We start from the raw sequence: 25,157 nt of genomic DNA on the forward strand, positions 1-25,157 counted from the left end.
TTTCTTGACCTTCCAACCAGACACAAATATAGTACTGCTGGGGAGAAGCTTGTGGTACGGTCTGGAGATGTAAGGTGCTGGTATGGAGGAGCTGATAAGGGATAGGTTTTTATTCCTTAAAGACCTCAGTCATCTTAGTGGAAGGACACTTGCTACAAGGAAATGTCTTGCAAAGTTTGTACTTGTGCAGGTCTCCTTATTCTTCTCTACCCCTTATAAGGATGAGCTTAGTATGCCTTACATTGTGGGAATGCTGGAAGGGAATGAAGAAGCTGTGAGGATGAGGGATGTCAACCTGTGACAGAAATAATTCCTCTTCTCTTTATAGGCCCTAATGCCATTTCTGTGAGCCTGTCTCCAATGGGCAGATACGTAATGGTGGGACTGGCTTCCCGACGTATCCTATTGCACCCCTCCACGGAACACATGGTTGCTCAAGTCTTCAGACTGCAACAACCCCATGGTGGAGAAACCTCTATGAGGGTGAGTATATGTGTATTCTGTTTCTGTGTGTTTTCATCAGGGATTTTGTGTCATTTTGACTAGCATAGTAGGTGGTTGCTGGGTTATGATAGCAAAGAGGTAGCATGCTCCAGGCCTACTTGAATAATAACCATGTGGAGGAATTTGTTACAGAGGTATGCAAACATGTCAGGAGAATGTAAGTATAGCAGAATTGTGAAGCTTTACTCTGATTTCAAATATGATGACAAACAAATGTATTCCATGTCGTGTGTGGTACCCTAAGTCTAGGTATCACTCCTAGTAGGTCTTTTGTACTTCTTAGGGAAATATGCATATTGCTTGTGGTACTACAATTGGCTTTGCTGGGGGAGTTTTTCAGCTGAGGTTTCAGGATCATGTCCTAACATTCCTAAAAGCGGCTAACCTCTAGGAGAGCGTCCACCAGTGGTTTCAGGAAGAGTAGGAGCCAAGCTTCATATCATACTCACAGAATCACAGAATGTTAGGGATTGGAAGGGACCTCGAAAGATCATCTAGTCCAATCCCCCTGCCGGAGCAGGATTACCTAGACCATATCACACAGGAACGCGTTCAGGCGGGTTTTGAATGTCTCCAGAGAAGGAGACTCCACAACCTCTCTGGGCAGCCTGTTCCAGTGTTTGGTCACCCTCACCGTAAAGAAGTTTTTCCTCATATTTAAGTGGAACCTCCTGTGTTCCAGCTTGCACCCATTGCCCCTTGTCCTGTCAATGGATGTCACTGAGAAGAGCCTGGCTCCATCCTCTTGACACTTGCCCTTTCCATATTTATAAACATTAATGAGGTCACCCCTCAGTCTCCTCTTCTCTAAGCTAAAGAGACCCAGCTCCCTCAGCCTCTCCTCATAAGGGAGATGTTCCACTCCCTTAATCATCTTCGTGGCTCTGCGCTGGACTCTCTCTAGCAGTTCCCTGTCCTTGAACTGAGGGGCCCAGAACTGGACACAATACTCCAGATGCGGCCTCACCAGGGCAGAGTAGAGGGGGAGGATAACCTCTCTCGACCTGCTGACCACACCCCTTCTAATACACCCCAGGATGCCATTGGCCTTCTTGGCCACAAGGGCACACTGCTGGCTCATGGTCATCCTGTTGTCCACTAGGACCCCCAGGTCCCTTTCCCCTCCGCTGGTCTCCAACAGGTCTGCCCCCAACTTGTACTGGTACATGGGGTTGTTCTTGCCCAGATACTCGCAGAGTAAAGGTGAGGCTTACCATACTTTTGTCAGACTTTTGCTGGCTGTTTATTAATGAGCTTTCTGTATATATGTAGGCCTATTTTGGCAATGGAATTATCATTCTGTACTTCTGCTTTGTGGGAGAACTGAACTATGACCCATGCTGACTCATTTAGTATGTGAGGAAAAACCTTCATTTTCTTGCAAACTGGTACATAAGAGAACATGTGTGTCTTGCTTTGTTCATCAGTGGAGCACAATAGCTGTTCAGTGATAGTGTGGGATGGGAAAAGCTGTGTCCAGCTGATAATGCACAAAGAGAGTTGAGGAGGCAGAACTAGACAATTTCTAAAGCTGAAATTTGGGCTGGATTCAAGTTTTAGGCCATGTATTCAGGTGAATTTTGTTGCAGGAGATTAAAAATAACTATTCAAACCTTTTCACTTTGTGGGGATAACTTGATCATAGTGGAATTCATTCCATGAGCAGCCTTTTTTCCCCTCTGTCTATATCTTTCTCTTTTTTTTTTTTCCCCCCTTTTTGCCTTTTAAAAAGATTTTCTTTTTTAAAAGGCCCCTCTGATTATTATTGCTTTTGGCAGAGCTTTCCCAGTGTACAGGCGTTGCACTGAGCCATTTATCTCAGCCCAGCACTGGGACAAGACTTGTCTCTGGGAGAAATTGCTTGATTCACCTTCAGACTCTGTAGTTGCTCTCCAGACTGCTCATGATTCAGAGAGGGTCATCTCAGCTGCGTCATTACATGAGCTGCTTTATCAGCTGATATAAAACTCTTGTTTATTGTAGTCATCTGCTCCATGTTATAATGCAGTGGAAAATCAATGATGAGGATATTCTTTGGTGCACCAATCAGCAGTTTTTCAGGCCTGGTTCTGAGCTACTATTCTGGTATGAGTGTCTTAAGGTAAGAGGCAGAAATTTAAAAGTATTTGTGAGAAAAGCATAATTTGGTTAGCAGGTGTGGTTGGTGAAAGCTGTGTGGATATGATAAGATCACTAATTACATGGATTCAGTATCCTGTTAGATCCTTTTAAAAGTCTAGTTTGCCCTCGTACTGTCTCTTTTTTTAGTCATTTTAAGATCCTAGTGAAATACACAGCTTTTACTGCCAGATATGGGAGTATCCCTTCCCACAGTCTTTTCACCATATCATAGTAAGTTAAGATCGAGAAGTCCTATTAGCTAAAATAGTGTCTCTTCCCATAAAGAGCTATGGTAGGATTCTTTCCTCTCATCCATTCTTTACATTTGCTCTGAACTCCAGTTGCTATGGCTTCTATCTAGCCCTTCCTTTTGGAGACATTTTTTTGTAGCCAGCTAAATCAGTAAGCTTCTGTCTAAATCTTCCATTTATATTTCTTCATCTCCATTTCAAACATATCTTCTTTCCCTATGGTGTGTTATACTCTTCAAGTGCTTGTACCCTTGCTCTTAGTCACCATTTAATAAAGTAATGCTTTGTATTCCCTTAACCTTTTCTTGTAATTCAGTCTTCCAGCTTTCAGTTTTTTCTCTTCTGACTTCTTTCCAAAATACCCCTTTTTTTTTTCCTCCTCATTCTGGGATATGTTTACATGTACATAATGTGATAAGCATAGTCTTACCAGAAGCCAACAGAGGGTATTTTTTTTGGACTATAGGGCTTTACTTACACAGTTGAAAACTGTTGGGGTTTTTTTTCCCCGTTATGGTGCATTGAAAATTTTGTACAATTTTTCCCACTCTTGCTTTTCAGACTTGCTCCACATCACTACACTCCTGTCTTTCTCATCTGCTGTAGTTCTGGATTATTTTCTCCAGATGGATTGCCTGTGTTCTAAAGGTTGCTTTTTCATCTTTCTTGCACATGTATTTTTAGCTTCCAAAAACCTTTCCCCCACGTTTTCAAATCTGTCCAGTCTAGCAGGATTTGCTAACTAATTTGCTGTTTTCCCCTTTCCCACATCATGCTTAAAGATGTTAAAAATGTCTCATTTCTGACTGCTTTGGACTTTTAGCTTTCTGTCTGTGTTACAGGGTCACAACTGGACCAGTTTGAATTAATTTGGTTAAAGAGCCTTCCTGTGGGATGATGTTGAGTATTGTTTCAACATTCTGGTGTGTTGTTGGTCATCTTTGTGCAGTCTGTAGGACCAAGCTTGGAAAACATAAAACTGCTAATCTTATACATTTTATTCCTTCATCTAGTTGTAAAAATCAGTAGATCAACTACAGGTATTTCTTCTGTCTTGAATTTTGCAATAGGGCTGCTCCGTAAGTTTGTAATACTTTTCAGGACATGCAAAATAAAAATAGAGCTTTAAGTAGGGAACTTTATAATATTCTTAGCACACTGTCTTTGCAGTGGCTGCTGTATTCATATTCAGTTGAGTAAAAACCTGTTTGCAGCTTTGCCAGCATGCAGTAAAAAAAAGGTTTAGGAAACTTGGTGAAACTGTATTCTTCGCTCTCTGATTTAGTGTGTCCGTTACAGAGAATCAGAGAGCATCCTTGTTGCCTCTGTGCCAACAGCTTGTAATACAAAGCAATTGTTATGCAACTTCTTAATTAAAAATAAGTCATGGCCATGTTCTGAAGCAATGCTTTGTGGATATTTTAATTTTACATTACTCGCAAAACTCCCAAAAGAGAAATTCAAGAGAAATGCTACGTCAGATTCTATGAAAATTCTTGTAAGTTGTTTTACGATTGTTCCTTCCTTCCCTGATGCCTTTTGATTTGCAATCAATGAACCAGTAGAGTAGGGCTTGGCAATGTGGCCTGTAAGTCACTGCAGAAGTGTGGCAACCTGCTGAGGAGTGAAATACAGTGATTATTTCTGCTTCCAATTAAAATGGAAAGACCCTTCCTCCACATCTTTGACTAGCAGTCAGTGGAATGCAGATTTCTATTCCTCAGAGAGATTCCTCCATCTTGCTGTTGAAACAGAGGTTTTGAAGACAGATACAATTAATTAGTTTTGTTACGTGAGATTCTAATACATTTAATTGCACCTAGAAATCCAGTGGCTGCTGGTGTAATTTTCAGAGTTGGAAGGAAATGTTCTCTCTGAGAACTACAGCTCTTTTGGATTGTACCAAGAAGCATCTTGGTTATACAAGTGTGCATTGTCTGTATACATCTTGCTCCTAATATTTCAGAGAGATTGGGTAGAGTTCTACAGGTCAGGACTGACATGATTTGACAGTTACGAATTGTGCTCAGAAATGGAGTAAAAGTAGTGAATTGACATCAAATATGGTAGAGTCATGAGCTAGAGGTTCATGCTCTTTCTATTCACTCCCTTAAGACTGATCTGCTTAGCATTTCATGTGGAAACCTGGCTGTGCTAAAAAACAAGTTTGTTTTTCAGACTGAGGCTTAAAAAGCTCTCTAGTAGTGTTGACTTTTGTTTAACAAGAGTGGTATGTATAAGCTTCATTTTTTGTTGTGTTTGCAGTTTGTTATTTTGCAAACCTAGCTAACATCTCTGGAATTTATCTGTAGCTGGAGAGTACAGGGAAGGAATTGCTTTTAGCAGATCTCTAGCTTGGAGTGGTACAGGTAGCAGTGGTACTGGGAATTGTTTGGAAATACTTAAGTTTCAGAGGTGGGAAGTTTGGAGAAAGGACTCCAAATATGGAGTAAGAATAGGTTTTGCAGCCTATTTTGAAAGCATAGGTGGAGCTGGTCTCCAAATAAAGAGGATCTGTTTTCAAGCTGCTTGGTTCTAGGGTGATTTCTGATTTCAGTGTGATTCCAAGAGTATACAGAGGTTAAAGAACTTAGAAGAACACGAAATTAGAAACTTGGTTGGAGCTGAAGTTCTTTAGAAACGTAGAAGAGTAAGGATCATATTGCCCTGGATCTGTTAGCAGTGGATATTAATGAGAAAGAACGCCAGAAGGCAGTTTTATTTCTGGCATTCACAAATTCTGATGCCCTTGCAATGTTTAATGTTTTTCATTTTACCCAGAGGAAGCTAACTCTAAATATTAGAAAAACACGATTACTGTAATCCAAATTAAAATAAAACTTGGAAAGAGGCTTTTAAGCTGACGATACAAAAAGTGAGTTAGGTGATAGAAAAATTTGATTGACATGAAGCTGAAGAGCAAATCATGCAATTTGTGGGGATAAGGTGACTTAACCAAGCCCCATCTTAAATACGGGATTGTACTTTGAATCTGGAAGGAAATTGAGGCTGTGGAGATCCGGAATTAGCTCTCGACAAGACTACTGGTATTTGGGAAACATCCCACTGAAGTGGTAGGTCAGTAGCCTGGATGGAACAGAATACGTGCACGTTTCCATTGTAAACAGATGAAGAATTCCAAATACTGCAGGAAGAAGGGCCTGAAGCAGAAAGGCACACAGAGTTTTAGCACAGAGCCAAGCTTTTTTTCAATGTATTAACTCTTAACGAGGACAATGCACAGAATATGTGAGAAGATGCACAATTTCATTGAGTGCTGTTGTCTTCTGAGCTTCGTGCAAATGTCAGTAGAACATACGCAGTATGGTCTGCAAAGATCACTGCCAGACCTCATTGACTCCCTGGATGAGCTGTGAATGCTCCTGCAGCCATAAGCAAAGGGGCTTTAAGCCTGAAAGCAAATGGCTGTGCACATTTGTTTCACTGGGGTGCAAGCTACAGTGTTGTCAGAACCCTTGATAATGTGAAAAGAAAATTGATTAGGGGACTATATGGAGATGGCTTACTGTAATACATTACCTCCACTGGAAAAGTTCATATGAACTAACATACTTCTGAAAACAAGAGCAGTTTGCAAGAAAGAGAGTACCAACCTCTCCTGTGTTACTGAAAAAGCATGCTTACTGGTGTGGTCCCTTGTGTCTCCTTTTGAGGGAGATTGACATCTTCAGGTCGACAGGAGGAGCTTCTGACAACTCTGAGTAGAACTGCAAATGATATATTCAATTACTGCCCAAAGAAATTTATCACTGTTGGCAGAAGTTGAACCAGGTGGCTGTTTCTTAGACTACCAAAAGTCTAAGTAGAGTCACAGACTGCGTGTACTTGTTGATATTAGGAAGAGAGCATGGGGACAGAACCCTTTTCTGACTGATATGGGAAATCCCTCCTTTTAATACAAAGTAGAATGTAATAGTCTGGTTGAGGCCAAATAGTTTTATATGCTCTGTGTATCAGCAGATTCTGGCAGGTATCTTCAGAAAAACAGAGCATATCCAAAACCTATGTTGGTAAGCACTGCTTATGTAGAGTGCTGTAAGAAAGAGCTGTATTCAATATCACTGGAAAACACCTTGGTGTTGCAGATGGCATGAAGATTTGCATAGATGTGCACATTTGAGTATAGATGCAGGAATGGTATGTTGTAAGAGTTAGTTAAATTGCTGTCTTGACCAATTCACCTATGTCTGCATGAAGGCTGCCGAGACAGAATTTACAAGAAACTGTAAAAGCTTAAAACTCATTAGGATCCCTTCATAAAACATGATGTTAATATCTCATGTGATGGTTAAACATGGGAGCAATGTCAGTTTTAGAAAACTGGTGTGAAGAAAAGGCAAGCGACATCTATTCATGTTGTTTTTACTTCATGGGATGCGAAGCTGAGAGCCAAAACCTTTTGTTTAATAGGGGGTCCAGTATTAGGAGTACTGAGCTGTTGCAGTTCAGGTACGGCCTTGAGCCCATTTGCCCCGCAGTAGCTTCTGTTAGCTGTGGTGCAGTTGGGTTCATAGTTTTAACTAGATAGAAAAAATTATGGCAAAGATGGCTCCTCGTCTGAGATTATTTATGTGCAGTCATCTTGCCCAAGTCAGGTACGGGGAAGGGAGCAGTTATGAATTATTACCAGATTTGAACTAAATTGGCCATGTCCTGAGAAGGAGTTTGCAATTTCGTGAAGATTTTTTTTTAGGTACTTCTTCCTGCCATCTTTCTTGAATTAAATTTAAGCCAACTCTTTCCTCCAGCATTTATGCCTTCCAGACCTGTAGGCAGCTGGATGACAGCCTCTTTTCACCTAGATGAGGGTGCATGTAGCTCTGTCATCAACATATTGTTGACACTTGATTGTGAATGCTGTTCTATTGAGGCTCAGCAGACGGAGAGTGGGGTGGAACGGCAGCTGTGCACGAAGCCTTTGCTCTTGTCATTAGATCTTTAACATATTGTAGATTTTGCTGTTACCATCCCAGCGTGACATTTAATGGCAAATTCACAGGTACTGCTTTTGGTTTGCAGTCTGAGTTAAGGGCAAAAATGAAGAAGCTTGTCATTCCTTTTGCCACAGAAGTGACCATATTTTTATTAGATTGTTCCAGCATTGAGAGCTGTTGGTGATTTTTCAAGAGATAGCAATAGCTGGGGGCACAGTCCTGTTTGCACAGTTCGGTTCACTTGTACATCTGCACTGAATATATACGTAGCTATCTTCTCTCACGCTAACACCCCCTTTGGCATTCCTGTTTCTCTCCTTTCATCTGTTCCAACCACACGCACACACAATTGAAAGGACAATTGTTTTGTTTAGCAATTTCTTGCATACGCAGCCCTGGGTTTCAGATCCAAGCTTGGACCAGTCCCCTAAAGGGTTTTTTGGAGGTATTAACCTGGTTTTGCAACCTTTGGGAGATGGGTAGTAAATTAATGAGGCACTTCACTGAGTGTGTTATTTTCCCGAGTGAGAGCTTTGTTACCTGAGATGATCTGTTCATAAGACCTAGTTCCTGTTAATGTTTTGAAGTTTCCCACTAGTTACTTTAAAGCGCTGTCTCATGTAGTAGTTGCGTGGCAGGCTTGTGAGATAAAGTACCAGCTGATAATGCCAAGAGCTAGCCCAAAGAAAGAAAGGGTTAGGTGTGCTGTAATGAGACTTCTCCTGATTTGAAAGATCAGCAATAAATTATGTGATCAAGTATGGTCAGGAAGAACCAACAGTGTTTTACCTTTGCATAAAGTTTCTCAATCCATCCAACAGAAACTTCAAGTGCTGTCCTGTTTTAGGAATTAAATCAAGTATCCTCAGTTAAGGTTTCAGTTGTTGCTGAAAATTAAGGGTTAGTTGTCATTTAATTCACTGTGGCTCAGAAAGCAGAGCTAGAATTTTCTGCACTGACAACAGGTGGGCAGAAAGAAGTTTGTTGTATTGGTAAAGACTGAAGAAGAATTTCATATATGATCCTATTGCATCTGGGGAAGATAAATGGAGTTGAAAGAAATTTTATTTGTGCGGAGCATTAGATGATAAGATCCATTTGAGGATAAGACTGACATCCAAAAAGATAAGTGCATTATTCTTTGCTTCTTCCATTTTAACAGAGAAGATCTAATGGAAAGACGTGACTGTTGTTGGCAGGAATCAGCTGTGGGGGAGGGGTTGAGAGCAGCACAGGCCAACCTGCCTAATAAGAAGAGACTGGGAGCAAAAAAGCAATTTCTTTCCCCCGTCTGATCATGGGAAATGCATGCCTTTTTCTTTGCATCTTTGCATATAGATACAGAAAGAAGACTCCTTCCAAACAAAAGGGAGACCTGCCTTGTTTCACAAAACTGATGTACATTGTCTTATGAATAAATGTATTGAGCCATTGGTCAATTATCCCAAGGAGTGTTTGTTTTGCTTTGCATTCAAGGCCCTCTGCTTTACACAAGCTAGACTTGAATGTTGCTGCAGAGGGCTCTGGGGTTTGTGGCAGTGCAAGGCATAAGCCTGAATTTCAGCAGCTTTTGTGAAATTCATAAATAGAACGCAGAGGGAAAAAAGGGATAGTGTTGTTTATTAAGGAGATCAGGTTAGAACGTCTTCTTATGCTTCTGGACCTTAAAAAGCCACAGACATTTAAATGAATTGGCAGCATTCTCAGTCAGTGATGCAGGTGGCTTCCTGGCAGCTGAGCAAAGGACATACAGTGCTTTCAGTAGAGTGGTAGATGCTTCACAGCAACTTATCTGATATCCTGGTGTCAGAGGTGGACTAGTTAACCCATTGACATTAAAAAAAAAAAAGAGGTGAGATCTTTCAGTGGCAACACCCTATTGGAATGAGTAAGGCAAAACAAAGACAATTAACTTATTTAGGGGCTGTTCAGTCTCAGTAAGGTGCTTGCAATCAATAAAGACAAAGTGAACTTCTGAAACTTCAGGTTCTTGTTCAAGGTCAGATTGTGGAGCAGAAGATGAAGGGCAGATGGGGAAATGTAAAACGTGTGCCGCCATAGTTGGACTGCTATTAGTTTTGCTCTGCTTATGCCTTCATTCAGTCGCTGCACCTCATCTGCTGCTCTGCAAGTACAAGTGCACTTTGTAGTTTTCTGCATTTTTTGAATGCTCTTTGGACAGTTTCATACTGTAGACAGGCTTTGCTTTGAGGTGTGCTTTCAGTGAACTTAATATTGTGGATTGGCTGTGCTTTTAGGGCTGAATCTGTATTACATAGGTCATGTAGCTTATTTTGTTAAAGTGTGTTACAAAATGAGGTACCTGCACTGACCAGAAGCTCTGGTGTAGGTGCAACTACATTGGCAAAGCTGTGCAGCCTCCACAGTTACTTTGGTGGTATAACCTGTATCCATGTGAAGAGCACTTTGTTTACCACCATAAACTTTAGATCTGTGCCAGCACAAGATATAAATGTTGGCTGCCAGTACAGCTATACCAATCCAGCAGAGATCAACACTCCTTTCTGAAGCACTTTTCTCTGCAGCCCAGGTCAGAGTGGCCATGAAGCTCTTGATTTTACCAGTCTTCCCAGTAAGAGGTTTCTATTGGGTTTAGCACATTAGATGTTTCTCTTCCCGTGTGTTTTCACGGTCAGTCAGCCCCTGGTGACCACATCGATCCAGTTGAAAATTAATAATTAAATTTTAGGGTGGTGCCTGATGAACCCACCTGGTCTGCTCCAGCCTTTCCTCTCCCTTTACCTGTCAGGATGGAGCTTCACGGATGACAAGATTTCCCCGTGTAAACAAGAGAACAGCTGCACCCCCTCCTCACGTAGTCTTTATCAAGGCTGATCGAGCAGCCCAGTTTACTGCTTGGGCTAAGCAAAGGTAATGGCTTGAAATTTATTGGCATCGTGAAAGGCGATGCATCTAGTCGAGAGCAGGAATGTCTCTATTGAATTTAAAAAGATAAACCACAAGAGTTCCTGCTGAGTTTCCCTACCCGCTTGTGCCAACTTTCTCAAAACATGTTTGTTCTTTCTTGAGTGCCAGAGAGGAGAAGAAAAGTCCCACTCTGCCAAACAAGTAGTGTTCAGCACTCCTCTGCCTTCCATTGCTCTCCTTAGAGGTGGGAAGGCCTTGAGCAAAGAGACAGCTGTGCAAATGCCGTGGTGCCTCTGCTTTGGCCAGGTACAGTGCTGCTCGCACCAGGCGAGCGGTGCAGCACCGTTGCCAACTGGCAGCAGTAGCACAGGCTTGGGTGCTGTTCTGCTGCTACTCTGCTGACTGACAGGATCCTGGCATTTGCCCTGTCCAGCTTTTTAACACCCCAGAAACGGAGGGGAAAGGTGGCATTTGAAGAGTGTTATTAAATAGCAGCAGCTTCTGTGGGACAGAGTGGGGAGGGGAAGAGGGAAACACTAGGTCAATAACTAGGCCTTTGCAGAGCAGAGGCTTTTAGCAAAAAGTTTTCTTACCCCTCCAGGGCAGGTACAAATTAACTGTCTAGCTCTGTGCTTATGTGTTGTGCCCCGGGCTCCCTTCTTCCCACGTAAGTACAGCAGCTTGACGGTGAGGAAGAGATCATCGGGAAAGATTCCTTGAGGCTGTTGATTGTCATGCAGCCTCTCCTGGCTCTCTGCCATAAGTAAATATTTAGCTTAATACCTAAGCGGTGGCTGTGACAGGTGCTACAGTACTGATGTGCCAGCACTGACAAGTTGGAGGGGGAGCAGCAGCGGTGGACTTGAGGTGGCCTTTGCACTCCACATGCAGCTTGTTTGCTGAACACTTTGAGGGCCTGTTTTTTTCTTTTCCTCATGCCTTACAGCCCTGCTTTCTCTGAGCCATCTTCTCCCCTGCTGAATTCAATGTTGAAGAAGTGACTGTGAAGTGATGAAATGAGCTGTAGGGAGTTCAGTAGATGATGTACATGCCCACTCCTGTTCAGGGAGGATGGAAAAGGAACACCAAAGAGATAAGTAGTTGTTTCTAGTACGTTCTTTGAAAACAGAGAAGTGCAAATATAAATTACTCAACCAAATCTTTCCCAACACTTCATGGTTATGGGGATTTAGAATAGAAGCAACCAGCTGTTTCTTTAGTGAGTGTTGCTTTCCCTCTGTATGAGAGTCACCTTTTGCGTGGAAGCTTAGCTACCTAGACAGTTTTGGTATTTCTAGAGGAAGACTTTTTATCTTTCTGACATCCCCTGAACTCAGAGGAGAGATGGAGTCCCTGAAATGACAGAATACTTCTGAAATCTCCTGTTAAGTGTGGGGAGATCACCCAAGACAGGGTTTTCTACAAACATAAGCACAGGTCAAGCAACTGTTCTGTGTAATCCAGGCTGGGTTGTGTAGCCCTAAAGGGAAGGAGTAGGACCTTTCTTGACTACTGTAATGACATTTATATGTTTATGTTGTTACCGAGAAGAAAATAGCTTGCTATACTTATGTTGTCTGTTTGGGCTTAAGCTTTCTTAGGGATGTTCTGAAGGTCCCACTCCTCAGACTTCACGGTGTTCATAGTTAGAGAAACATACCATTCAAAACTCGGTTTCAGAACAGCATCTGGAAACAAATGCAACTGCCAACTTCATAAAATGCTGAATTGCCACATCTAATGGTGTGGCTATGTATTATTGAATTAGTAGTGTAGTGATGCTAAGAGCAAGTTTGACATTGGTTGTGGTGAAGAGCCTGGAAGCTTTCTGTGGCTGCTGGCATTGATTATGGACCAATAAAGTGTGATGCAGTACGGTATCTGTCCTGAATGAAAATGTCACCCTATTAAAAATAAACTTTCTGGAGGCTGTGGTAGAGTGTGGCGGGCACCTTAAAGATTAGTGGACTTTTACAACAGTGGTTCTGAACTGGTTCCTGAACCTTTGGCCATCAATGTGGCTGTTACACATGGCCTGCAACTAGTCTGTGGACCAGCCCTAATGAAAGGGAACTGGCAAATTATCAACTTTATGTATTTGTATTGCTAATTTTAAGAGTGTTTGAGGGTTGGCAGTAATCTCTTGACCTAGAAGCTGGTGTTAGTGTAGGATTCCTGTAATAACTTGAATATTATTCCTAGAAGGTCGGAACTACAAAGCACAGACAATCCAGCTGGCAAAGAAGTGCGGTCACTCTGTGGTATGTTTTCAGGCTGACTACTTTGATTGAAATATCTCAGTAACTTTTTATAAGATTTAGCAATGGAAACAAAAAGAGAAAAAAAATCCAAAAGGAATTAGCTGTGATCTATGGAGATTAATGCTTCCTGGCAGGCTTCTGACCCTCTTTGAAGAGAGGGACCTGCCAATGTTGAAGGAACTTTAATTCTTTTTTCCACTCTGTGGATAGAGTAGGGGGTCTTGCTAATGGATTCAATTGCAACAGCCGGTCTGTGTCACTGCATCAGATTGATTAGCTGTGTTCTGGTTACTGCTGTGAGTGGTGATTATGCCAGTACAGCTGCTTTCTCTTTTTATGTACTAATTAGCACATGCACAGATGTCATCACCCTTAACACTGCATGGAGTTGTCCCATTAGCATGGGAGTGGGACGCATCAGGGGAGGAGAGCTCTTCCACATGACAAGCTGTTTAGAAGTAAATGGAGTGGAGTGGAGTGATGAAGCAACTATTCTTACACTGAATTTTTAAGCCATCCTGTCTTTGAGATTCTGCCCTCAGCCAACGTTTTTGCAGGTTGTCAGAACCAGACCCGTGTCCTTGGCAGCACTTTCCATGGGGTGCTATTTACTGCAAATTACCTGGACGCTGAGCTGTAGCTAGCAAGTTTCCCCCCTTGACGTGGCTGGCTGCAGAGCCCGTGGGACAGCGGGTATGCAAACTGACCTGCCAGTGGAGGAGAGCTTGTGGCTAGCCTAGGAAGGCAGCTTCTCTAGCTGTGATACCTTGCAAAGCCATTCTCAGGAGAAGAGAAACCGTTTGTTTCTGACTTGCCAAAGAAGGATATGATGGAAAACCTTTGCAGTTCTTGAGAGATTTGGAATGCTTGTTATATGAATTTATGCTCCCAGATCTGGCAGACACCTCCTTTTCCCCTCCTTCTTCCTCCTCCTCAAAATCCAGTCTCCCCATCACAGAATGCACCATAATCTCCATGGTAACAGGTGTTACCATCGTATGTCTGATTTTTTTTTTTTTCCTGCTTCTTTTTCTCCCCCTGCCCCCACCCCTGCCATGCACACAGCAAACAAGGCGGGGAGGGAATGGGGCAGATGTGACAGAGATCGGTAGGAGCTAGATAAACCCCTAAGGGCCTCTTCCTTCCATCCAAACACCAGCTTCTCTGAATACACTAAGTGCTGAATGATAGCCAGGGCGAAGAGTGACCAGCTTCTGTCATACAGAAAAATCCTTAAGGACGTTTTCTCCTCTAATGTGGCCTCCTCAGAGGAGAGGTTAAATGTGTTACTGATCACAGAATCACAGAATGTTAGGGATTGGAAGGGACCTCGAAAGATCATCTAGTCCAATCCCCCTGCCGGGCCAGGATTGCCTAGACCATATCACACAGGAACGCGTCCAGGCGGGTCTCGAATGTCTCCAGAGAAGGAGACTCCACAACCTCTCTGGGCAGCCTGTTCCAGTGTTTGGTCACCCTCACCGTAAAGAAGTTTTTCCTCATATTTAAGTGGAACCTCCTGTGTTCCAGCTTGCACCCATTGCCCCTTGTCCTGTCAAGGGATATCACTGAGAAGAGCCTGGCTCCATCCTCTTGACACTTGCGCTTTCCATATTTATAAACATTAATGAGGTCACCCCTCAGTCTCCTCTTCTCCAAGCTAAAGAGACCCAGCTCCCTCAGCCTCTCCTCATAAGGGAGATGTTCCACTCCCTTAATCATCTTCGTGGCTCTGCGCTGGACTCTCTCTAGCAATTCCCTGTCCTTCTTGAACTGAGGGGCCCAGAACTGGACACAATACTCCAGATGCGGCCTCACCAGGGCAGAGTAGAGGGGGAGGATAACCTCTCTCGACCTGCTGACCACACCCCTTCTAATACACCCCAGGATGCCATTGGCCTTCTTGGCCACAAGGGCACACTGCTGGCTCATGGTCATCCTGTTGTCCACTAGGACCCCCAGGTCCCTTTCCCCTCCGCTGGTCTCCAACAGGTCTGCCCCCAACTTGTACTGGTACATGGGGTTGTTCTTGCCCAGATGCGGGACTCTACACTTGCCCTTGTTATATTTCATTAAATTTCTCCCCGCCCAACTCTCCAGCCTGTCCAGGTCCCTCTGAATGGCTGCGCAGCCTTCCGGCGCATCAGCCACTCCTCCCAGTTTAGTGTCATCAGCGAACTTGCTGACAGCGCACTCTATTCCCTCATCCAAGTCATTAATGAATATATTGAATAGAACTGGTCCCAGTACCGACCCTTGAGGGACTCCGCTAGACACAGGCCTCCAAGTGGACTCTGTCCCATTGACCACCACTCTCTGGCTTCTTTCCTTCAGCCAGTTCACAATCCACCTCACTACCCGATCATCCAGACCACACTTCCCCAGTTTAGCTGCAAGGATGCTGTGGGAGACCGTGTCAAACGCTTTACTGAAATCGAGATAGACCACATCCACAGCTTTACCATCATCTATCCACCTGGTTACATCCTCATAAAAGGCTATCAAGTTGGTTGAGCATGACTTCCCCTAGGTGAAGCCATGCTGAGTGCCCCTAATGATCCCCCTATCCTTGATGTGCCTAGAGACAGCACCAAGAACAAGTTGTTCCATCACCTTTCCGGGGATGGAGGTGAGGCTGACCGGTCTATAGTTACCCGGGTCCTCCTTCTTGCCCTTTTTGAAGACTGGAGTGACATTCGCTTTCCTCCAGTCCTCAGGCACCTCTCCCGTTGCCCACGACTTAGCAAAGATGATGGAGAGTGGCCTAGCAATGACTTCCGCCAGCTCCCTCAGCACCCACGGATGCATCCCATCAGGGCCCATGGATTTATGGACGTCCAGGTTGCTTAATTGGTCCCTGACCCAGCCCTCATCAACCAAGACAGATTCCTCCTCTATCCTGACTTCTTCTGGGGCCTCAGGGGCCCGGGGCTCCTCAGGACAGCCTCCAACAGTATAGACAGAGGCAAAGAAGGCATTCAGTAACTCCGCCTTCTTTTTATCCTCTGTCTCCAGGACCCCCACCTCATTCATCAGTGGGCCTACATTGCCTCTAGTGTTGGCTTTACCTGCAATGTATTTGAAGAAGCCCTTTCTGTTGTCCTTGACCTCTCTTGCAAGGTTTAATTCCAAGGAGGCCTTAGCTTTCCTAGTTGCCTCCCTACATCCTCTGACAACAGACTTATATTCCTCCCAAGTGGCCAGCCCCTCCTTCCATGATCTGTACACCCTCTTCTTCCACTTGAGTTTGCCCAGCAGTTCCCTGTTCAACCATGCAGGTCTCCTGGTACCCTTCCTTGACTTCCTACTTGTTGGGATGCTCTGATCTTGAGCTCGGAAGAAGCAGTCCTTGAATGCTAACCAACTATCTTGGGCCCCCTTACCTTCTAGTACCCTGTCCCATGGGATTTCCCCTAGCAATTGCTTGAAAAGGCCAAAGTTGGCCCTCCTGAAGTCCAGGGTTGTGATTCTGCTAGCTATTCTGTTCCTGCCACATGAGATCCTGAACTCTACCATCTCATGGTCACTACAACCAAGGCTGCCCTCAACCTTCACCTCTTCAACCAGACCCTCCTTGTTAGTAAGGATAAGATCCAGCAGTGCTCCTCTCCTAGTTGGCTCATCCACCATTTGCATCAGAAAGTTATCATCAATGCACTGGAGGAACCTCCTGGACTGAGGATGGCTGGCTGAGTAGGCCTCCCAGCAAATATCAGGGTAGTTGAAATCCCCCATGACAACCAAGCCCTGTAATTGCGAGACTGCTCTCAGCTGCCTGTAGAAGGCCTCATCACCCTCCTCATCCTGATCTGGTGGCCTGTAATAGACACCCACAACAGTATCACCCCTGCCAGCCTGCCCCTTAATTCGCACCCACAAACTCTCAACTCGCTCCTGATCCGCCCCTGGGCAGAACTCAATACATTCTAGCTGCTCACTCACATAAAGAGCAACTCCACCACCTCTCCTTACTGGCCTGTCTTTCCTGAACAGGACATAGCCATCCATGACCACATTCCAGTCATGCGAGGTGTCCCACCAAGTCTCTGTAATTGCCACTAGATCACAGCCCCCCGACCGAACACGGATTTCCAACTCCTCCTGTTTATTCCCCATGCTGCGTGCATTGGTGTACAGGCATTTCAGGGAGCGAGCTGAGCACACCGATTTCACCCCAGGGGGATGGGGGGCCTCCTGGTCTACCTCAACACTAGAGCGTTGCCCCAGTGGTGCAAGCCCAGCTACTACCCCATCCCCCTTCGAATCTAGTTTAAAGCTCTCCGAATGAGCCCTGCTAATTCCTGTCCCAGAACCCTTTTTCCCCTACGACATAAACCTTTCCCATGTATTACAGTCATGCCTGTTGTCTTATAAAACCAGCCATTATCAAAGAACCCAAAGCCCTGCCTGTAGCACCAGTCTCATAGCCAGGCATTAATAGAGAGAATCCTACTGTTCCATCCCACATCATCACCTGAAAATGGAAGGAGGGAGGAGAAAACAACTTGTGCCCCAGACTCTTTCACCAACCATCCTAGGGCCTTGTAGTCTTTCTTCATCCCCCTCAGACTACGGGATGCAGCTTCTTCCCCACCTGTCTGGAAGATCAGCAGGGGGTAGTAGTCTGTGGCCTTCACCAGGTTGGGGAGTTTCCTGGTGATATCCCTGATTCGGGCTCCAGGCAGGCTGCAGACCTCCCTGTGATGGGGGTCAGCTCTGCATATTGGGCTCTCAGATCCCTTTAGGAAGGAGTCTCCAACCACTAAAACTCTTCTCTTCTTCCTTGTGGAGGAGGTAGCTATACGCCCGTCAGGTTTTTCTGACTGTGGTGGGACCTCTGATATAGGTTGCCTCTCCACCACATCCCCATTGGACCGGCTGTATTCCACTAGGGTTTCATATCTATTGCTCAGAGGCACCTGTGGAGGCAAGGTAGGCAAGGAGGGCACTCGCCTTTTGCCACGGCCATAGACTTGCCTCCACTCACTCCTCTCCTCTAGGTTATCATTTTCCACCTGAGAGGGGCAGAGTACAGGGGTCCCTCGATCCTGGGAGCTCTCCGGCAGGTGCTCCCATTTTTGTTGCAGGGAGGGCAGAGCCTGGCTCCACCAGTCTATCTCCATTTCAGCCTCCCAAATGCTTCTAAGCCTTTCTACTTCGGCTTGAAGCCTTTCAGCCTGGCTTTGCAGCTGTGCCGCTTGGCCGAGCAGATCATCTACTTGCTCACAGCGCACACAGCCCCCTGACACCACAGAGACGGTGTAGCATTCCCTGCAGCCTGCGACCTGCACCATCGCCTCCTTCCGTGGGAGCTCTGTCTGGGTTCCCACATCCATTTTGGTCTTCTTCCACCGGGTTGTTACCACTGTTCTTTCACTGAACTGGGAAATACCTGTTGGTGCCACCCCTGGTTCACAGCTCCTTGGCACCTTCCTCGCCTTGTGCACTGGGACGGAGTCAGCGCCCTCCCCAACTAGCTGCAAACGGCTGCGGCCTCTCCCGCCCTGGGACACACCCAGTCACAGCTAAGTCTGCCTCTCCCCTCTGGCCAGGGACTAGTCCCTGCCCTCCAGGAGACTTTTTATCACCCCATCACAGGGGGTGGTGCGTTTAAATCGCTTAAATCGCCCGCGGTGCCTCCGCAGTGCCTCTGGCTACGCCCCCTCCTCTCCTGATTCGTTGCCGGGAACCTTTGGGTCCGGGGTCGGGGGGAAGCAGCTCGGGGCTGATGCTCGCGGGGCTGATGCTCGCAGCTCGGGGCTGATGCTTGCAGGGGACTCGGGGGGGCCCAGAGTACGAAAAACCGCCCGGTTAAGCCCGATGTCACCCTCGCCCCCGCACTAACCTCAAGTCGCTGCCGCCGCTTTCGCTGTTGCCGCCGCTGTCAGCGGGATGGGAAATGCCGCCGCCGCTGATGATGGGAAATCATGTAGCTATGTTGTTTTGCTCAGACTTTGTTTGTGTTATGATGGTCAAGGTGAAGGTTCTGGGTACTAGCTATTGGAGGGTATACAGTTAAGTGGTCTTCAAGTTAAATTGTCAACCAGACAAAATGTGGAGTGGGCAGTAGAGCTATGGAGAAAAACACCTATGTAAGCTGTCGTCCTGAGCCCAGTTTGTTATGCTAGCTGATGAGTCCCACCCTAATGATTCTAATTATTACTTCAGGCCACCTCAACAGTGTGGTAGTGGTTGATCTGCATTCCCATCTACCTTTATCCTGTTGTTCCAGCACATCCTTGTTCCCTTTCCTGCTTCCTGGTTCAGCACCATCCCCTTTTCTGAGGAGTCTGGAAGAAAGGTTTTGTGATGGATGGATGGTTGCCCACCAGCAAATCTAATGAAAACATATCTTTCACCTGGAACTTATCCCATTGAAAATCTAGATTCGACGACTGTGTTACCTGCAGTGATTACAGGTTTAAATCCTAGATAAATTTTTGCAGAAATTCTGTTAATGGTTTGGACTTGTAAATGCAGTCTTCAGTCCTACCCTTTTCTGAAGCTGTGATGGAACATGCTTTGATGGCCCAGTCCACTGAAGCAGCTTGTCCCTGTGTATTCCTGGTAACCAAATCAGCTCATTACCCCTCTTCCCACTTCCCATGCCTTTATTTTTATGATCTACGTGTGTCACGTTTTCTGGCTAAACGGAGTGTTATCAGTATACCTAGTTCTGGTTGCTGGGTGGCAGGGTGTAGGAAAGCATTGTGCTGTACAAAAGGCATGAGCTTCTTGGAGTGGAAAGAGAGTATCTGCATAGGTATAATATGTTCCGTTTCATTGTTCTTGCTTTTCAAGCTCATATGCTTCAGAAACCAAGCTAGAGCCGACCAGAGAGCAGAGCTTGCTATTGGTCCTTCATGTACACAGGGTTTTCATTCACCTGCATTAATGCAGCATTTGGAAAGCACTGGCTTGCAGCCGTGCTAACTACCTGAAGTCTTAGCAGCTCTTTAGCTTCTTACCTTAGAGCAGGTAAAATGGATGGTGTTGGAAGGTGACCTGAACTGAGGGATTTGTTACTTGTGTTATTCTCATAATCTCTGGATTTTGATTTTCCTTTGTGCACTATTGGTGTGGGGGTTGGTCAAACTCTGAAATGTTTTCAGAAGGCTGTTTAAGTGTTTAAAAAGGGAAAGAATTGTATATTACTTTTGCATGAAGTTTGGTTTGTTTAATAGAAACAATAAACTTTTGATGCTGAAAGCCCACGTACTTGCAGTTTCCTGTTCCACCCTGGTGCATTAAGATGAGAGGTGAAAGCCGGAAGAGTCCCAGTTGTCCTGCTTTCTAATGACTGTACGACTTGTCCCCATCACTTTGTTTAGTTTGGATAGAAGGACTGTGCAGCCCACTGAGTGACCTACAGATTCTCCTGCGGTCAGAATTCCTTCTGCTTTGCAGCTGTGTGCCAGTCAGTCTGTTAAACACTTAGGGGCACATGTATGTGCATTTCTAGCAGCTGCTTACTCTCGCTGCTGGATTAGTTGTTTCTTGCAACATCCTGTAAAGTGACATGTCTCCTTGGCCAGCTGCGCTGCTGCAGGGAGACTGAACATTTGTTTGAGCCTCCTTGCCTCTCCTGCTTTGTATTGTCCTATCAAGTAACTTCCTGTTATTGTTTCAGAGAGTTTTCAACGTTCTGTACCCAATGCCTGCCGACCAGAGAAGACACGTCAGCATAAACTCTGCTCGCTGGCTGCCTGAGCCAGGCCTGGGATTGGCATATGGCACCAACAAAGGGGACCTGGTGATTTGCCGACCAGAGTAAGTGATTGCTTTACATGGAGTTATAACTGCTTTGGCTGTTCTGTTCTTAGGGCAGTGAGGATAAAATGGCTTTTCACTGCCTGGAGCCTTGTGCTTGAGGGACCCAAAAAACCCAACTCCTAATACTCCTTTTGGACTGCCACAGTGTTCACCCGAGTCTCTGACGATCGCTGTTTGTTTTGCTGATCAAAAAACAAAGTGTTTGTTTTGCTGATCAAACTTCTGAGGCTGTTTGAAGTGCATCTCATCAGCTCATTTTATTTTCCATGTCTTTCTAGGCTTTCTGGATCATTTGTTTCATGTATGTCTATTGCAGCGTCTTTCAGTCTCTGGATTTATGGATTTCTAAAACTTTCCAATGAGAACAGCAAATTTGAGCTGTTAGTGCTATGCTTGCTTTCCTCAGCTTTCATGAACCCCTTGGAGTCCACCAACCAGGCTGAAAGCTGCTGACCTAGACTTATCAAATACTTGTTACAGTATTCAAGCATGAGTCTATGAACTGCCAAGATTTTTGTCATGATTATGAGCAAGCCAGTGAGTTGTTTTGGTCCTCACTTGAAAGCCCAATGACGTGATGTGTAGACTTAACCTGTCTTTTGTTTATACAGTGCCATGAAGGGTGTAACTGTCCCTTTGTAACCTTGCAATTAAACACAAGCTAATTTAGATGTGGTGTGACACAGATGACGACTGAGCGTCTGAGCAGTGAAACATGTATTGCTTTCAGTGTTCTTGAGGAGTCTCTGCACTATACTTTGTTGAGACCCTTTTCTTCATTGTGTTGTGCAAGTGCTTCTTTTGGAGCAGTGTTTCTTTTGTGCTGCAGGAACGCTTCAGGGATTTCTCTGCTTCAGTTATTTCCTGGTACTAAACTACCTTGGTATTCTTTTGGATTATGCTTCACGTGTTGAAGTTCCTTGTAACTTAAAAGCTGGCAACTAGAAACTTGCAGCACTGCTGGTGATCTTACCACATGCATGTGGACTCCATCTGTTGTGCATGAGATCAGGCATGTGGTGCTTGAGGAGAGTCATATGGTCAGTGTAGAACAACTATCTTAAATCAGAACAAATATAAACAGTTGTAATAGTGACTAATTCAGTACAGCCTTCTGGTGAAATCTGTGGTTGGAATTCAGATTGTCCAATTTCAGTAGTACAGAATGCCGGTGCTCTTCAAACAGCCCTCTTGTTCTCTTGAACATAATCTTTCATCAAGACCTTATTTATACATGAAGTTCTATAAGATATTATTATGGAATAAGCTATAATCACTCTTCCACAATAAGTGACTTTCTTCAAGAATAGTTGCTGTACTTTCTAAGCCGAAGAATTATTCAGGAATAATGGCTCTCTTCTTCTCAAACTCTAGAGAGTTATTCTAAGTTATTTTCAGTATAGAGAAGTGATAAGATCTAGTCTACTGATTATGGCTCATGAAATGAAGTTGGATGAGAATCCAGGGAAATGAAGTCTCCCTGAGGGTGGATGCTTTGATTGAATGCTGCAGAGTCGAGCATTGGTCTGGCTGTCCTGGCTTGCCACACCCCACATTAGGTATCCATGCTGGTGCTTGCAGTAGTCCCAAGCTAAGTGGCATGTCTCTTCTTGGCACCCCACTAATGAAAGACACAACAGGAACACTTTCATGTTATGGAAGCACTGTCGTCCTTCTGCAGCATCTCTGTGAAACCTTCTTAGCTCGCCATGTTGCTAGGGCACTCTTCTATCTCTTTACTTCTATCCCAGCAACAATCATGCACAATTCCAACAAAAAAAACCCTTTTTGTATATGAGCATGAAACAAGGTGGCTGTAGAGGTGGGAGATTTATTGGCGGTTTGACAGAAATGCTTCAACAGGTTTCCTGCTGGTGGATTGGAGTGACTGATGCTTCTGGTGATTATTGCAGACCTCACATGGACTGATGGGTTCTTTTTGGAACAGGACACCTGATATGTTCTGTTCTCAGCTGCACCATTTTATAGACCAGCAACAGCCACAGTGACTTAAAAACCTCTGCATGAAGGTGTAGGTATTCATTGAGCTGAATAATTTGTATTGAGGCTCTAATATCAGAACACACAAATGAGTGAGGCTCTATCAGAGCAGAAAGTGGCTTGCGGCTGTGATGTCTGCCCCAGATCTACTTGGAAGATCCTCAGAGAAGGGAAAAATCCTGATGTGTAGGTGCCATCTCAGTAGTTCTTGGCTTAGTAGACTTGGTTTGAGGTTGCCATACCTGTTGACTTTAACTTGAGAAATGAGAAAGATGAAAAATATTTGTGTAGTTTCCATTCACCGTAATACAGAGGAAGAGAAGTGTTAAATAAAGGATTCGGCAATTGATAGAGTACTGCCTAGCAAACAGCAGGGATCAAGAAAACACTGTACATGCTGAAAATACCCCACTGTTCTAATTTGGCAAAGAAAACTGGTCAGTAGCAAACAGCTGAGATGGTTATAATTCCCTGGGTCTTTATTCCCATGTACAATGGAGGCATTTGAAACCAAGTACTACAGGGATCACATAAACAGGTTGGAATAGCAGCTGTGCCTCAAATACAGGATTTGAAGAGCATGTGCTTTGGAAAATGAGATGAGTAGACTGGAAGTACAAGCTGACCAAAAAAAAAAAAAGGCATAACTTGAAGCTCTGTGGGCTCATAATGAGAGGCTATGCAAGTAGTCCTTCCAGAGTTCTAAAGAAACAGTAATTAAAATCAAATGTTTTGGGCTATATTGCTAAGTTGGGGTAGCCCTGATGGCAGTTTTTCTTGCAAATGGAAATGGGGAAGGTCAGGTTATGTTGGCAATCAATAATCTGATGTCGATACACAGATTTATGGGGTATGTTTTGAAGGAAAGGAAAATTAAAACCATGGACAGTGGGATCGAATGCATTGTGATTTGACTAAGGTGGAGTATAGCAGGTTGGATACCTGTCCTTGAGAATTTTATGTATTTATTTTTAATTAAAAGGTCAGCTAAGGACTTGCTCTGGGTCTAATACCTCTGCGTTTTAGTAAGGCAGTTCCCATGTTGGAACTACAATAAATCTAGTTAATTTGTAAAGACTTCGGATTAGAACAAGATCTGATAAAGAGCAGGTGAAGACCTGGCTACAGGAAAGAATATAACGTGATTGAGAGCTGGACTCTGTTACAAAAGAGGTCATTGATGGACTTCTTTAAGAACCTGTTCTGGGGCTGGTTATTAATACTATTTACACTAATGCCTTGTAAGGGTGTGCTGAATAAATTTGCAGTGGATGTGACATTAGCCTTGTCATTGCAGAGAAAGATCAGAGTATTGCACAAGAACTGGATTGCCTTGAAAGTGACTGGAGCTATAGAATTGAGATAGAATGTAATAGTATAAAGTGCACTTAATGACTAATAACACTGAGTTCAGTAGTTAAAATGACAGAGGAGGAGAAAGACCTGAGGTTTTAGTTGATTGTGGGTGATTGAGCCATCAATACATGAGGCTGTAAAACCCAATAAATTTTGTTCTCGGATGAGACACAAAATGCTTAACAGCAGAGATAGCAAAATGTTACTATCGCTGTAGAAGAAACTAGATACATAAGCTGGAACAGTTTAAAATTCACGTATCCATATTCAGAACTGCCTTTGAACTGGTACAGTAGTTGAGAAGAGCTGATGGTGGGGTCACTGGAGCATTTTTGTATAAGAAAACCTGCAGCTTGGGGTCTTTGGCAGGGCTAAAAAGGAGGGCTAAGGAGGGAGCTAATGGCCTTCCATAAGTCTCCAGGAAAGGAAAACTATTTAAATTTGTATTTTTTATTAGAGAACAAAGAGGTAGAAATTTACTAGGACTAGGCTGTGGCTGCGAACTAGAGAAAGGTGGCTAACCAGCTGATTTCTGCAATAGCCTATACGTTGGTTGGGTGGATACAGAAGGCTTAGCTGTTTGGAGATGCAGCTTGGCTGGCTTGCAGAGACAAGTGTATGACTTGAATACTTGTGACTGAGGGTGGGACTGGACTGCTGAGCCTTGAGGCACTTTTTCAGTATTTTGAACCCAAGGTCCGTGTCTAAACAGGTGTTGACAAGTTGGCTCTCAGAGCTGTTGTGCTGTAGGGAGGTGAGGTGGCAACAGTAGTGTTCATCCACACTTGGAAATGCACCTAATGGGCCTGAAAGAAGCAGCCTGTAAGAGACTGGAATTCATGAGCCAGTACAGTAGCTATGAGGATAGAATAAATGTTTTTATTAGCCAAAGATATAACCCCTAGCAGGGTTGTGTTCTGGTGAGTGTAAAGGAAAGAAAGGACATTGTGTACCCCCTTCCTTCAATTTCAGGGTGATGCCCAGCTCACTAAACTGTGCTATTGAGAAGCATCAGTTTGTTTGCTCTGCTTTTTATGTGATTGAAT

The 25,157-nt window shown here is 44.4% G+C and overlaps 1 protein-coding gene across 4 annotated transcripts in view; it reads left to right on the top strand.

Moving 5' to 3' along the window:
* Positions 1-25,157, top strand: part of AMBRA1 (autophagy and beclin 1 regulator 1) — a 151,623-nt gene that overhangs the window by 101,010 nt on the left and 25,456 nt on the right. For all 4 annotated transcript variants that reach the window (XM_068399339.1, XM_068399342.1, XM_068399340.1 and 1 more), the window contains 2 exons: positions 329-483; positions 20,612-20,751. In XM_068399339.1, the coding sequence (XP_068255440.1) occupies positions 329-483; positions 20,612-20,751 (295 nt within the window). The remainder of the gene's footprint in view (positions 1-328; positions 484-20,611; positions 20,752-25,157) is intronic.

Source organism: Nyctibius grandis, chromosome 4 (genome assembly GCF_013368605.1).
Source record: "Nyctibius grandis isolate bNycGra1 chromosome 4, bNycGra1.pri, whole genome shotgun sequence".
NCBI classification, from domain to species: Eukaryota; Metazoa; Chordata; class Aves; order Nyctibiiformes; family Nyctibiidae; genus Nyctibius; species Nyctibius grandis.